Raw genomic sequence first — 12,959 nt, 5'->3', positions numbered from 1 at the left:
GTTAGATTATCTAATGTGGATAGTATGTGCTTCCAATTAATTCTAATAACTAAATATTAAATTTCATCTGAAACACACCTTTTCGTGTCTTTTTCTTCTTTTCCTCCGTCTTCTTCTTATTCTGAGAACACGATATGTTTATACCATGCCAATGGAAATGAGAATATGTCTTGGTCGCTTCATTTATTTTCTAATCTATGTTATTGTTTATGCATTTTTTTGTTTTTCAAAATAAAAACCCGTTATGAACATCATTGCATATTATATAAATCGATGCAGATGAGAATAGTCACTTCAATCAAAGCCAAAATATAGTTGATGAATGTGGTGTATAAAAACGTTGTGCTCGCGTCGAATATTCTCAATCAAATCATAATTGTTGTGTCGTGGGTTTCATGGTAGCCACAAAAGTGTCCATAAAAATGCGGTTACCCATTAAATTCATTGGTTGTATTCTTTGTGTGATTGGCGTAGTGTCCAAAAGCAGTGCTTTTATGCAGAATTTTGCTCCCGAAACGGTAAGAGTCGTAATTAATTCAACCAAGTGATTGGATCGAACACGTGATTGCATTGGCATATTTTCCATTCGGTTATTGAATTGAATTTTTCAAAAATATTTGCCAATTTGCCCACGAAATGCAAACAAAAGCCTTCCCTCCAGTATTCAATTGATTTGAAATTGTGAATTGAGCAAATTTGTTATGGATTCGACATCAATTTTTGTCATTTACATGGCGCCGATATCAAACGAAGCAACGAAAAAAAAGTGGAAAGAGTGCGAGAGAATACTGTCTGCATGAAATGTGATTGATTGATTGTGTGCGTTGCGCGGCTCAACGGTGACGTTGAAATGAGATCCTATTTCAAATTGTGTGTGCTGCTATTTTTCATGCGAAAATTTCATAATTCATTATAAACAAGGTCGTGCCGTCGTTCATTTTCGATATATTTCTAATTAACCAAACTGAAAATTAAGCGAAAAAATTGCATTTTGCAGACAAAATTGAGTTCAATATCTGTGCCGTCTTTCTCTCTTTTCAAATGCCCACATTGCGATTTCAATTCAATCGTGAAAACACGTGATAAATTAGCGTCAACACATTGATTCGATTGCTTTTGACGTGCTTCATTTCATCACTAAATGGTTTTTTTTTGCTGGTTTCAGAATCGATGTAATTATACCGCATACTTCAATCCAGTGACCAAGAATTGTACCACTTTTCTAGGTGGCGGACGGGCGATGTTTGTCGATCAAGTTTGTATTTTCTTTTCTTCTTTTTCGTCGTCTTCTTCTATTTCTTCTTCTACTTCTTTCTATGGTTCTATCTTGTTACACAATCGCCCGAAAATTTATTAATGGAAAATACCCTGCCAATTTCACTAGAACAAACAATGCCGAGATAATTTTGTCGGAGTGAAACCGTATCTGGACCACGATACTTTATATGTTGTGTGCGAACCCGATTTGGTCGTTTTAGCCAAATGCCCAGACAATTTGGTAATTTCATTATTCTTTATTTCAAAGCATTTTCAGGATTTATTCTAAAAAAAAAATCCCTTGTCTTTCTCCCACCCTCTATCACTCACTAAAATGGTCATTGCTGTAGCGGTTTAACACGAAAACACTGAAATGCGAAGCGATTAAGAGACTGCCCTGTGACTTGGCACACATGCCAGAATGTACGAAACCCGGTAAGCTTTTACGTTCATTGAAAACATTTGCTAACATTTGACTTTAAAACAATTTGCGACGAATGAAAACAAAAACGAAAACTTCCAAATTTGCCACAAAATGTGCGACTTAACGACTCATGTGTCTAATGGTTTCATTCACCTTCGAAACAGGACGTTTCGCCCTCGAACAAAATAGCTCATGCTTTTATACATGTGATGCGGATGGTGAACAATTCGTGCCGAAATTACATCGATGTGCAGGCTCATCGTTGTATTCACCGGCATTAAAGCGATGCTCATATTCATGCAAAATGCCACCGACTCAGGTAAAATCACTTTGGACACATTGCATCGTAAATGCATTTGAATTGACATGAGTTCAGTCAATTGTGTAAAGTGTCCGGCGTGCAAAACAACGAAGTCTATTAATGTTGAAACTGTGTTGTTTCGACCATTTTTTCAGATTTTCGAAGAATACGAGATGGATCCCACTGAAAAAGGCTTCTTTCCACCATGCACAAAACCCGGACAGTTCCGGTAAGAATTTGCTTTCATTAGGAGGAAATAATTTCATTCATCCATTGCAATTTCATTTTGATAAATGACTTTTTTCTATTCATTTATAAACCACCTTGTAGCACGCCAACCAATTGCTCAAGATATTACATATGCAGTGCAAAAACGAATGGACGCTTTTATCAAACGCGGCATAAGTGTCCAGATGGCACCATTTACGATGTGAAAACCGAAACTTGCAAACCAAGTGCTGAAGTCAAGTGTGAAATGATGTCAATTGTTGAACTTCTGAACTTATATGAATTCTATAAGGAACGAAAACAGCAATGCAAACACAATTACACTGACGATGCATCGATTGAAAGCTGTATGCAAGCTTGCCCGGAGACAGAAATTACAACGACCACGTTGACGACAGAAACTGATACTTTTACATCGACTTCCGAAAAAACCCCTAGCACAACCACAAAACCAATTGAACTCTCTACTGTGATAAGTGTCATTTCAAATGATTCACTGACCACCACATCGACTCACGCGCCAATTGTTTCTACATCAACTGAATCTGCTGAGGAAAGTGACGAAGAAACTTCGATGGAGCTACTTGATGCGAGTACTGGTCTTAAGCCTCGACGTAAAAAGTTGAAAACAACCACAGCCTCTGGACAAGAGGTATACCTGAGTACGTCGACAGTTGGTTCGAAACTGGACACAGGTGCAACGATAAATTTGGAAACCAGCACAACGGTCGCGTTAAAAATGAGCACTGAAACGGAACAAAGCTCATCGACAGTTCAAAGTAGTGTGTTAAACGACACATATTCCTCGCTTGGCGATTCAAACATCGGCTTCACCGAAAATATTTCAAATGATTCGAATATTTTGAGTACAACGGAAGCTAGTTCGACTCAAGGAAGTACCACCGAAGTTCAACTTGGATTGAATACAACTCTTCATGAAGCAAGCGCTTCGAATGATTTAATAATAATCACAGCGACGCCAGTTCCCAATCTTCCAAGCAGCGATACCACTCCAGCCGATGTTTTTGAAAACAACCCCGAACATTCAAACAATACGACTTTAACGCCTGAATTTGCCTCAACTCCCGAATCTTCTACAACGATCAAAACGACTACGACAGAATATGCATCAAGTTCTCCAACCGATGGTCAAAATGCTTACAATTCAACTGTTCCGAGCAACGACTCTTCAGAAGCTACAACGAAAACTCCACAGACCAACAGTGATGGCCAAATTTTGAGTACTATTCGCAATGATAACGCAACCGATGCAACAACTATTGCAAATTATAACTCAACTGATGCTGTTACTTTCTCAACGATGCCTTCTCAAAGTGATCTCGCCGAGGGAAGCAATTTACAGAAGGATTCATTGATAGGCTCAAATCTGAATGAGACTAAACCATCGACTGACAACAGTACAACAGAAGTGCTAGTTGATTCTACTGAAACGGTTGTAAATTTCACATCAATAGATAGAGCAACTGAACAAGAAACCACAGCCAACGCGCTTGATGCTTCAACGGAACTGACATCGAACATCAATTCTGCGACGGAGGTAGACACTTCACCGACCTATGCTGCAGATTCTAAGAAGGACACCATGGAAAATATGGATTCACGAACATTAAAACCAACTGAAAGCGCCCAAATTTCAACTGAAAAAACATCAAACACATCAGAAGCACCTTTATCACCGTCTTCACTTGGACATGAAGAAAATAGCACCATCGAAAATACGACGCTGCTGGAAAATACCACCAGACAAGATGAAATAAATTTTACTGCATTCATTTCTCCCACGCCACGTGGTGAAGATGAACTATTAGGTCAAGCACAAACCGAAGCAGCACCAATCATTGCAAATGATTATCATTTGTCTGAAGAACCACTCGATAGTACCACCACACAAGTGAATGAAGAACAGAATTCAACTGAGTTCACCAGTTTTGATAAGACCACGTCGAATATTGTTACTGAAACAAGCACCTCCCTTCCGGAATCCCCGACACAAGCTGATGCTTTAACAACACTTGAAAGTGCATCATTGGTAAGCTCAGATAAATATATATCAACAACTTCCTCTTCTAATGCATCGCTAGCGATAAATACAACAACGGATGAAAATGTGATCGAAAGCACAACAACCGCGCAAATTCAACAGGACTCAAATAATTCGAATGAAAATGTTACGCTCGAAAATGCATCTCTTCGTCCTGAAAACACGTCAGCTAATGGAAATGGTACTGTTTTAACAGAATCAAGCACATTGCCTGATCACACTTCACATTTTCCTTCTGATAGCACTCTGGGTGATTCACTTGTAACTCCAAAAGTCAACGAAAACGAATTCAATCCATTAGATCAGAAGAAGGAGAACGATTCAACAACGAGCGAATCACTTGCTTCGACCACAACACCAATTACTGAAGCAGAAACGATAGTTTATGTTCCATCAAATTCCAGTGAAGATGAGAAGCAATCCGATGAAAGGACAACAACTCGTAATGAAGATGATGCTTTCACTAACCCAAGTGAGCTTGATCCATCTTCAACGGAAATAAGCTCATTGACAAGTGAAACTTTACCTTCCGGTTCAAAGAGTATTCTGAATGATTCAATCACTCTCGAGACAATCGATCAACAACTGGAGAGCAAATTGACAAATTCGTCAACGGACTCGAGCACATTGTCAAATCAAACGCAAAATTCTGATGTTGAACAGCCCCAAAGTGAATTATTGCTTTCTTCAGATTTGACCGAAAATCCAGAACTAAGAAATGATGCCACAACAAACGATCCAATTATTTTGAATTCAACAACAGTTTATGATCAAGAATTTACAACTGATGAACCAGCATCCAATACACCGGAACATTTGAAGCCAGAGACATTTCAAAGTACATCACAAAATGTTCCAAATTCATCACCGTTTCCTCGAAGCGACGAAATCGAGCCAAGTAGTACTTCAAAAAATGATTTGGTGGTTGATACAGTATTGGGAAGTAGTACTGAAATTCCATTCACTTCAATTGCAACAGAAAATATAGATTCAATGGTGTCGGAGACAACAAACGCAGCGCCTAATTCAAATGCAACGACAGTGTCTGATCCAGAAACAACGACTTTTACTTCAACAACAATTGACGATTTGATAACGGCATCACAAAATACGCCAGAAGCTTCCACAACAACGCAGCCAAATACAAATATTGAAACGACAAATCAAAGCAGCGATGCTACAATTGAAGAGAGCTCAGAGAAAGAAGATACAACAACAAACGAAAGTATCACCTTGGAAAATATTTCTGAAGTGGTGCAAAGTAATTCGACTTCAAATAATGTTGCTTCACCTGCTGCAAGCGAAACGGCTTCATCTTCTGAAAATGATGAAAATCCACCAACCACCCCGAGCTTATTGGATTTATTGACAACAACTTGGTGGCCAAGTACAACGGAAAATGAAACCAAAAAAGAAGTTAAGTCGACGGAATCGACCTCAACGCAATTGACTTCTACGATAGTAGCTTCGACCGAAACAACATCAACGGAATCGACTTCCATCGTCACCACAACTGAAATACAAAATTCTACTAGCATTCCAATTAGCACCACCCCATCAAATGCTGTACAAGCGGTAGAGTATTCAAATACATTTCATAATCCGTTCGTTGATTTGGAAGTCGAAAAAATTCCAGGCAATATACACCCATTCATAAATATGCACGTAAAACGAAATGCTCTTCTCAAAATGAATTTCACGGGAGATTGCTGCTGAATACCGTGGAAAAAGTAAGTTCTTCCATTCGTTTTACAAGAATTTAAGAAATTTTCATTTTTCTTTTCCATTTCAGACGGTCATCAAATCCATAGAGGAATATTTTAGTTTATTTGAAGTAAAATTAAGCTTGAAATTCAATTTTAAAAATGTAACAATAAATGCCATATATAATAAAATCTATTGAATAAACTTTGCAACGTTTGAAATTGGTTTTGATTTATTGGTGTATCGAACGAGTAAAGAAAGCTTTGATATTTTGTCAATAGATGGCGTTGGATGGTCAAAAGTGTGTCTCTGCCCGAAGTGTCAAAATGACGAACGTCAAACGTTGCTTAAACGAATGGATACAAACAACACACACCATACACAATTTGCGTGTTTATTTTGACCAGGAAAATGGATGGAAAGCATAAAATGTAAGTTGAAATCAGAAAATTTGTCGATTTTCTTCAAAGGTGTTCGACGTTTGATTGATTTGCTTTTTCTTGGTAAATCTTCATATTTGTCTTTCTTCTTGAAACAGTTTGGTGTGCGGTGATGTGCGAGGCAACTTCAAAGTGCTTTTCAATAAAATACAGAATATCAATCAAAAATCGGGCCCGTTCGATTTGCTGCTTTGTGTTGGTGATTTTTTCGGAGCAGACAACGGCAAATTGGAAGCATACAAAAATGGAAATCTCAAAAGTAAGTTAGTTCAATGAACCAAAAATTAATTGGATTTTAAATTGAATCATTTGAATTGTTTGACACCAAAAATTCGTTTGATCTTCCGTTTGCAGTAAATGTACCGACGTACATTCTTGGACCCAGCAACTCGGCGCATTCAAAGTATTTTGAGAATTTAGACGATGGTGAAATCTGTCCAAATTTGACGTATCTCGGGCGACGTGGTCTGTACACCGTGTCATCGGGCTTGAAAATTGCTTATGTCAGCGGAACTGAGTCAACCGATTCGGAATCGGATTCAATATCTAATTTCAAAGTGGAAGATCTAAAAGCAGTGGTCAACGCGTGTTTGGCCAGCAATCACACAGCTGGAGACTATCGAGGTGTTGACATTTTGATCACTTCACAATGGCCAAGTGGCACACAGGAAGATGCTAAAAATACATCAGACCTGTTGGCCTGGCTGTCAGCTGAAATTAAACCTCGGTATCATTTTTGCGGTTTGAACGATTTATACTTCGAACCATCACCATATAGGTAAGGAAGACGATGTTTTGGTTGTTTTCAAAGAGGACTTGAAGATTCATATGAAATTAGAAAAGAAAAACAAATGCCAAAGATGGGAAAAAAATCACGCAATAAAATATTTCCTTTTCAGAAATGTGGCAAGACCAAACAGTCAATTTGAGTTGGCCACACGGCTTATTGCCTTGGCAAGCGTTGGTAATGCATCGAAAGAGAAATTCATCTACGCACTGAATGTCACTGCCGTTGATAAAATGCGGGTGACCGATTTGATTCAGAAGACAACAAATGAAATTCCATGCCCATATGATTCCATGAAGTTTTCCATTGGTGGCGTTAAGTTGGCGAGTACTGAACAAAGTAATCAGTACTTCTATGATTTCGATTCGACGGGCGAGCATCAACATCGAAAACGAGGCAAATTTAATCAGGACGGTGGTCATCAACAGAAGCGGCCACGGCAACCAAATATCGATCAAGGTACAGCGTTTTTCGGCTTTTCGATATTTTTTACTCAATCCATTACTTATCAAGCGTTTGATTTGTCATGAAAAATATTTGATTCCCCAAACGCTTGGTAATTACGAGTAGTTTTTTCCTCTTTATTGGGAAAATGGTTGAACGTTTGCAGTCGGCTGTTATTGTTTATCACATCGCGGCTCTTTATTGACTACAAAGGAGTAATAATTGGTGGATTAATTATTTCTAGATTTTTTAAAAAGGGAATTTCCCCCATTCCAAAAACATATTCGCTAAAAAATATTCACTTTTTCCGATTGTTTCAGAAAAATGTTGGTTTTGTTTGTCGTCTCCATCGGTGGAAAAGCATCTGGTCATAACGATTGGTGACAGTTTTTATCTAGCCCTGTCCAAAGGTCCAATCAATCAATATCATGTACTCATATTATCGGTCACCCACATTCAAAGTGTCGCTCTGTTGTCCGAAGATGACTTTGCCGAATTGGAAAAATTTAAATCAGCACTTCGACAATTCTTTGCCAGTATGTATTCTAATTGAGCGCAAAAAAAACAATAAATTAACAATCTGAATCATCATCCATCCAATTAATATTCACATGATGTTTGTTTCACGCACAGGTAAAAATCAAGTGGTGATGTTCTTTGAACGCAATTACAAGAGTGGTCATTTGCATATAAACGTGTGTCCCATTGACAAGTCGATCGCATGGAAGATAAAGAACTCATTTGAGGACAAAGCCGAAGAATACAATTTAACCTTGGAAACGATACCAAAACTTGGCGAACCAACGCAGTTACCTGATCGTGGTGCGTACTTTGTGGCCGAATTACCAAACGATGAAACACTGCTGTGCCGGCAAATGAAACAGTTTCCCATCAATTTTGGTCGCGAAGCGATTCTACTCACCGAAGAGAATGGTGACGATAAAATCAACTGGCGTGATTGCCTAGTGTCCAAAGAAACGGAAATTGAATATGTTAAAAGTTTTCGCAATGAATTCAAACCATTTGATTTCACTGCTTAAATCGATTGATTTGTATCTTGTATTTTATGAAACCTGAAATTGATTTTGCGATTTTTAATTAAGAAAAACCAAGAAGAATTTTGACAAATGAAGAAGAGCACAAATTAAAAGAAGACCTTTTTTTCATTGGAAATAATCAACGTTTTCTTTTATTAGCATCATCAATTTGATCGATATTTTATAGTGGAACTTCGAGCGAATTTCTTCATTCAATTTTATTTTCGATGGCATTTTTGGGCGCATTGTTGTTATTTTTCCGTTTTACCCAACACAAAATGTTGGCCCACATAAGTGAACAGGTACCAACGTATACGACACGGAAACGTGGTGGCACCCAGTAAAAGTTGATCGTTTGAGCCGGCAACCAGAATAGGCAAGATCGTGCAAACGTTGGAACGAATTTCTCTTTTAGCTCAGCTGTAAAATCATCAGCTCCCTCCATCACCGCCATCCCTACACCATAGAGCATAAACGAACCAACATTTACATTTCAGATTGCATGTCGTGACATTTTTTTTTCATTCATTAAGTTGGACAATTAATAAAAGTGTTTCGTCCCATTTCGAGACAGAGGTATTTATTGTGTGATCATTTACCCGTGTAAAAAACGACCAACAATTGTGGTGTCATAAAGAATTGATCCAAGAGTAATTTTTTGATGACAATTTTTTTCGTCGTCCCTGCTAACGTTCTATCCAGCCACTTATACCTATATGCATAAAAAAAAGTAGCGAATCAATTTTGTTTCGCGATTATTCGTGCAAATAGAACGGCTGTAATGAAATTGTAATGCAAATATTGAGCGAAAGAAATAAATACTGACCATGTATACAGAATTGGTGAATATAAGCATGTTCCCATGATACCATATCGAACGAGTGAAGTTTTATCCAAATTTTCCGGTGGTTCCGTCTAATTCAATTTGAAATGAATAATAAATCGATCAAACAAACATCTGATTGCGAATGCAAATATTGTGTGTGTGTGTTGTCGCACCAGAATCTTTTTCGTGACAAATTGCTGTGAACATTCAGCTGTAACATAAAGCGAACCATAGATCAAACTATTCGATACAAATGGATATTTGTTGAACAGATGTTTCAAATAATTGGCCATTTTTTCCGAATTTGTTGTTTTTTTTCTCGGTTCGGTCGGAGACAACAAATTCAAAATATAAATGTGGAATGACAAACTAAACACAAATTAGAATTATATGTTGCTTCTTATTTCACTGTAAAATTTCCAATCGTGATAATCAACTGAGCTAAGGCATCATATCAACACGACTGAGTGAGAGGGATACTATTGTCTTTTTTTTTAGATTTGATAAGTAAATTTCAATAGATGGTTAAACGTTTTGAGAGTGTGTTTATCTGAGCTATATCGCTCTATCGCACAAAGTCAATTCCCAAAATGGAATGTCAACGGGCCAGAATAAGTATACACGTGTGCCGTCTATCTCTCGCAATACCATTCAATTGGATTCAATTGAAACTTGTTTAAACGCTATCTCTGTCATGAGCATGTAAAAATCTACACGTTACGATTCTTGGTTTTTTTATTATATCAATGAATTTCAATTGATATGAACTGGAAATTTAACATGATAAAAAGACGGCTTTTGATCTGTCCATCGCATGATTTCCATTGCATTTCCCGCCAGTTGACATTATTTTATCGATGACGACACGCGGGCTGATATAAAATCAAATATATACGATTATGTGTGTGTGCGCTTAGGCGATGCAACAATGAGCAGCACACACAGCACGAACATCTTCGTATTTAAATTGCGTATGTGTTTCGTTTTTACAGCCATTCGGTTTTGGAATTGCATCTGCATATTAATGATGATCGTTGACAATGAAATCTTCGTCTCAAGAACCAGTTATTTCTCTCTGTGTCTCTTTCTGCCATCTTAGCTCTATGTCTCTCGCTCTCTTTCTTCAAATAAAATCTCGTTTTGCATGAACAAAATTCTTTTTTTAAACGTGTGTTTCGCAAATGAAGAAACTCACTCCAGCGATTCACTCGATTGATTGATGTTCTGTTCGTACATCTTCTGTCTTTCCCGAGATTTTTTTTAAAATACGGTTGTTCTTTTTTCATTCAGAATTTCGACAGAAAAGAAGAATGCTTTCTGCACAGCCCTATTATTTGATCATTCAATTCGGTTGATTCTCTTTGATAATCTCGTGTGTTTGCATTGTCATTGCCACCTTGCCATATTCATTTAACAATATTGACTTTGGAGCTTCAACGGCATATTCATTGCCCTCGAACACACGTGCAAATACCCATTGTAATTGGCCCGCAATAGATAAGAATTTGTTACGTAAACACTGGGTATTTTATCACATTCGAATGAATAAAGCCACAGACACACACGAAGAGAGAGAGTGAGAGAGAGAGAAAGAACGTGGAAACAGGGCAATATCTTAGCGCCAGTCTCGTGAAAGAGTTGAAAAACGAGGGGGAAATAGAAAATGCATATACACTTATGGATGATGGTGCTATATGAGTATTTAAGAATAAACCCAAATCTATTTGCATTAATATTATCATCAACGAATTCTTTTATTCCACATTTGACACACACACACACACACACACAGCACTACGTCAGCCCAAAGCTTCGGAAAAGAGGCAAATGTTCGATCGTGATGACGCATTTTGTGATAAAAATAATTTCTAATGAATAACTGAGCTTATTCCGTATTTGCTCAGGTCTGAACCTATTTTTAAAAAAAAAATTACCTTTTTTCCAATTTTGCTGTCAAATAAATTAAGACTCATGAACAAATGCCATTCGATGCGATTGAATTATTCTATTCAACAAAAGGAAAACACTTTTTTCAAAAATAGCTCCATTCTTAGTTTCGCTATTCAACGACCAGTCAGTCAGTCATCCATTCATTCATGTCATACAAATTGTTGTCTACATCCGATCACTCGGATGTGACATCCAATCTGACATGTTACATTCAACGAAATGACGTGTAACGAGTTTGTTTTATAGCTTCGGTGACCTTTTCAACCAATTCGCATGAGAACATTTTTCATATTTAGCGAACAGTAATGAATTAAAGACGATGAAAAATGGGCAATTTGTCAAAGTTTGATGCCAATTGATTGGCTACTTATCGAGTGACGAATTTTTTCACAAAATTTTCAAATAATCAGACAAGCGATTTCATTCTATTCACTATCAACATTCCTTTCGCTAGTGAATGATTTTGCAATTGAATAAATTGGCCCGAATTTCCATTTCCAAAAAAAGAAGAAGAAGAAGAAAACGACGAAGGGTTATCGTTAGATGAAGCAGTTAGGAATTCCAAGTGAATGAACACATTAAAATAGAAAATTACGCATGTCATAGAATGTGTTCGCTCATTCGCTACTCACAATGTTGTTATTCATTTGTACTTTTGCTGGTTTGTATTGTCACAATACTATTGTGAATCACAGTCACTACGGAACTTTGCAGCCACAATTATGGGGACGACGTTGTGCTTTTTTCGATAAAATAACGACGAGGACACGTAAATTTACTAGTCAATTGTGAGAAATGACATTTTTATGGGTTTTACGGTCGTATAGAGGGGAAAATCGCAGCTCATCGATGGAAAACCACCCGTCATTTATCGTCAGTTTCTGCAGTTTGATTAAAATGAATGGAATTTCCCATAATCCAATATAGGGATTAATCCAGTAAAATCAACAGCTGGGAGCATGTCTCACATTTCTGAATATAAAACAGTTATCGATTGAAATAGTAATTAGTATTTTTTTCATTCAAATATTTAACATTTCGAAGGAATCGTTATTATTTAAATATTCATTCACATTCAGTTGGAAGAGTTTCATGAAAGCTATTGCCTGTCTGTTGAGCTTTGTGAATGTCAATTTAGGATTCATCAGCTGAACTGAAGGAAATTTTTCGATGATGATTTTCGGGAAAAAAAGTCTGATAATAGAATGCTTTTCTAACATTCATGCAGAGAAAAAAAGCAACGAAAAATTCGCAAGCGAAAAGCATACATACATACTTACTTTAGAAGACGAAGGCACAGTTGAGACAACAAAATGAATTTGAAACAACACCAAGCCGATGCTGAAGCTTGTGTTCGCACACACAACAAACACCGATAGAAAAAAAGATAGTAAACACACGGCATGAGCGCGTATTCTTCGGTCGTTTCCTACGCCTTTCGGTGTACATATAATTCATGTGGTGCTGCTGCCGTTGCCCCGTTGGTTGTGTTGTTGTTT

General features: G+C 37.4%; 2 protein-coding genes across 5 annotated transcripts; one reads left to right on the top strand and one right to left on the bottom strand.

Moving 5' to 3' along the window:
- The first annotated feature begins 287 nt into the window (after positions 1-287).
- Positions 288-8,820, top strand: LOC129577020 (CWF19-like protein 1 homolog). Of its 4 annotated transcripts, XM_055463376.1 has the most exons (9): positions 292-518; positions 1,166-1,255; positions 1,385-1,498; positions 1,608-1,692; positions 1,846-2,000; positions 2,138-2,211; positions 2,313-5,847; positions 5,909-6,002; positions 6,065-6,197. In XM_055463376.1, the coding sequence occupies exons 1-8, from the start codon at positions 396-398 to the stop codon at positions 5,927-5,929; spliced, it is 4,197 nt and encodes a 1,398-aa protein (XP_055319351.1). In that variant the 5' UTR covers positions 292-395; the 3' UTR covers positions 5,930-6,002; positions 6,065-6,197. The 4 variants fall into 4 exon arrangements, with proteins under 4 accessions (XP_055319350.1, XP_055319351.1, XP_055319348.1 ...); XM_055463375.1 differs by having other exon boundaries at positions 288-518; positions 2,313-6,002; XM_055463373.1 differs by having other exon boundaries at positions 2,313-6,197.
- On the bottom strand, positions 8,761-10,153 carry LOC129577021 (mpv17-like protein). The gene is made up of 4 exons (XM_055463378.1): positions 9,684-10,153; positions 9,511-9,599; positions 9,284-9,396; positions 8,761-9,140 (listed from the first exon to the last, which is right to left on the bottom strand). Exons 1-4 carry the CDS (start codon positions 9,801-9,803, stop codon positions 8,893-8,895), a joined length of 570 nt encoding a protein of 189 aa, XP_055319353.1. The 5' UTR covers positions 9,804-10,153; the 3' UTR covers positions 8,761-8,892.
- Positions 10,154-12,959: the final 2,806 nt, after the last annotated feature.

This window comes from Sitodiplosis mosellana, unplaced genomic scaffold, assembly GCF_009176505.1.
Source record: "Sitodiplosis mosellana isolate CC-2019 unplaced genomic scaffold, AAFC_SMos_1.0 Smas_scaffold_6197, whole genome shotgun sequence".
Lineage (NCBI taxonomy): Eukaryota > Metazoa > Arthropoda > Insecta > Diptera > Cecidomyiidae > Sitodiplosis > Sitodiplosis mosellana.
Note: the sequence above shows the minus strand (reverse complement) of the source record. Positions and strands in the feature narration are given on the sequence as shown.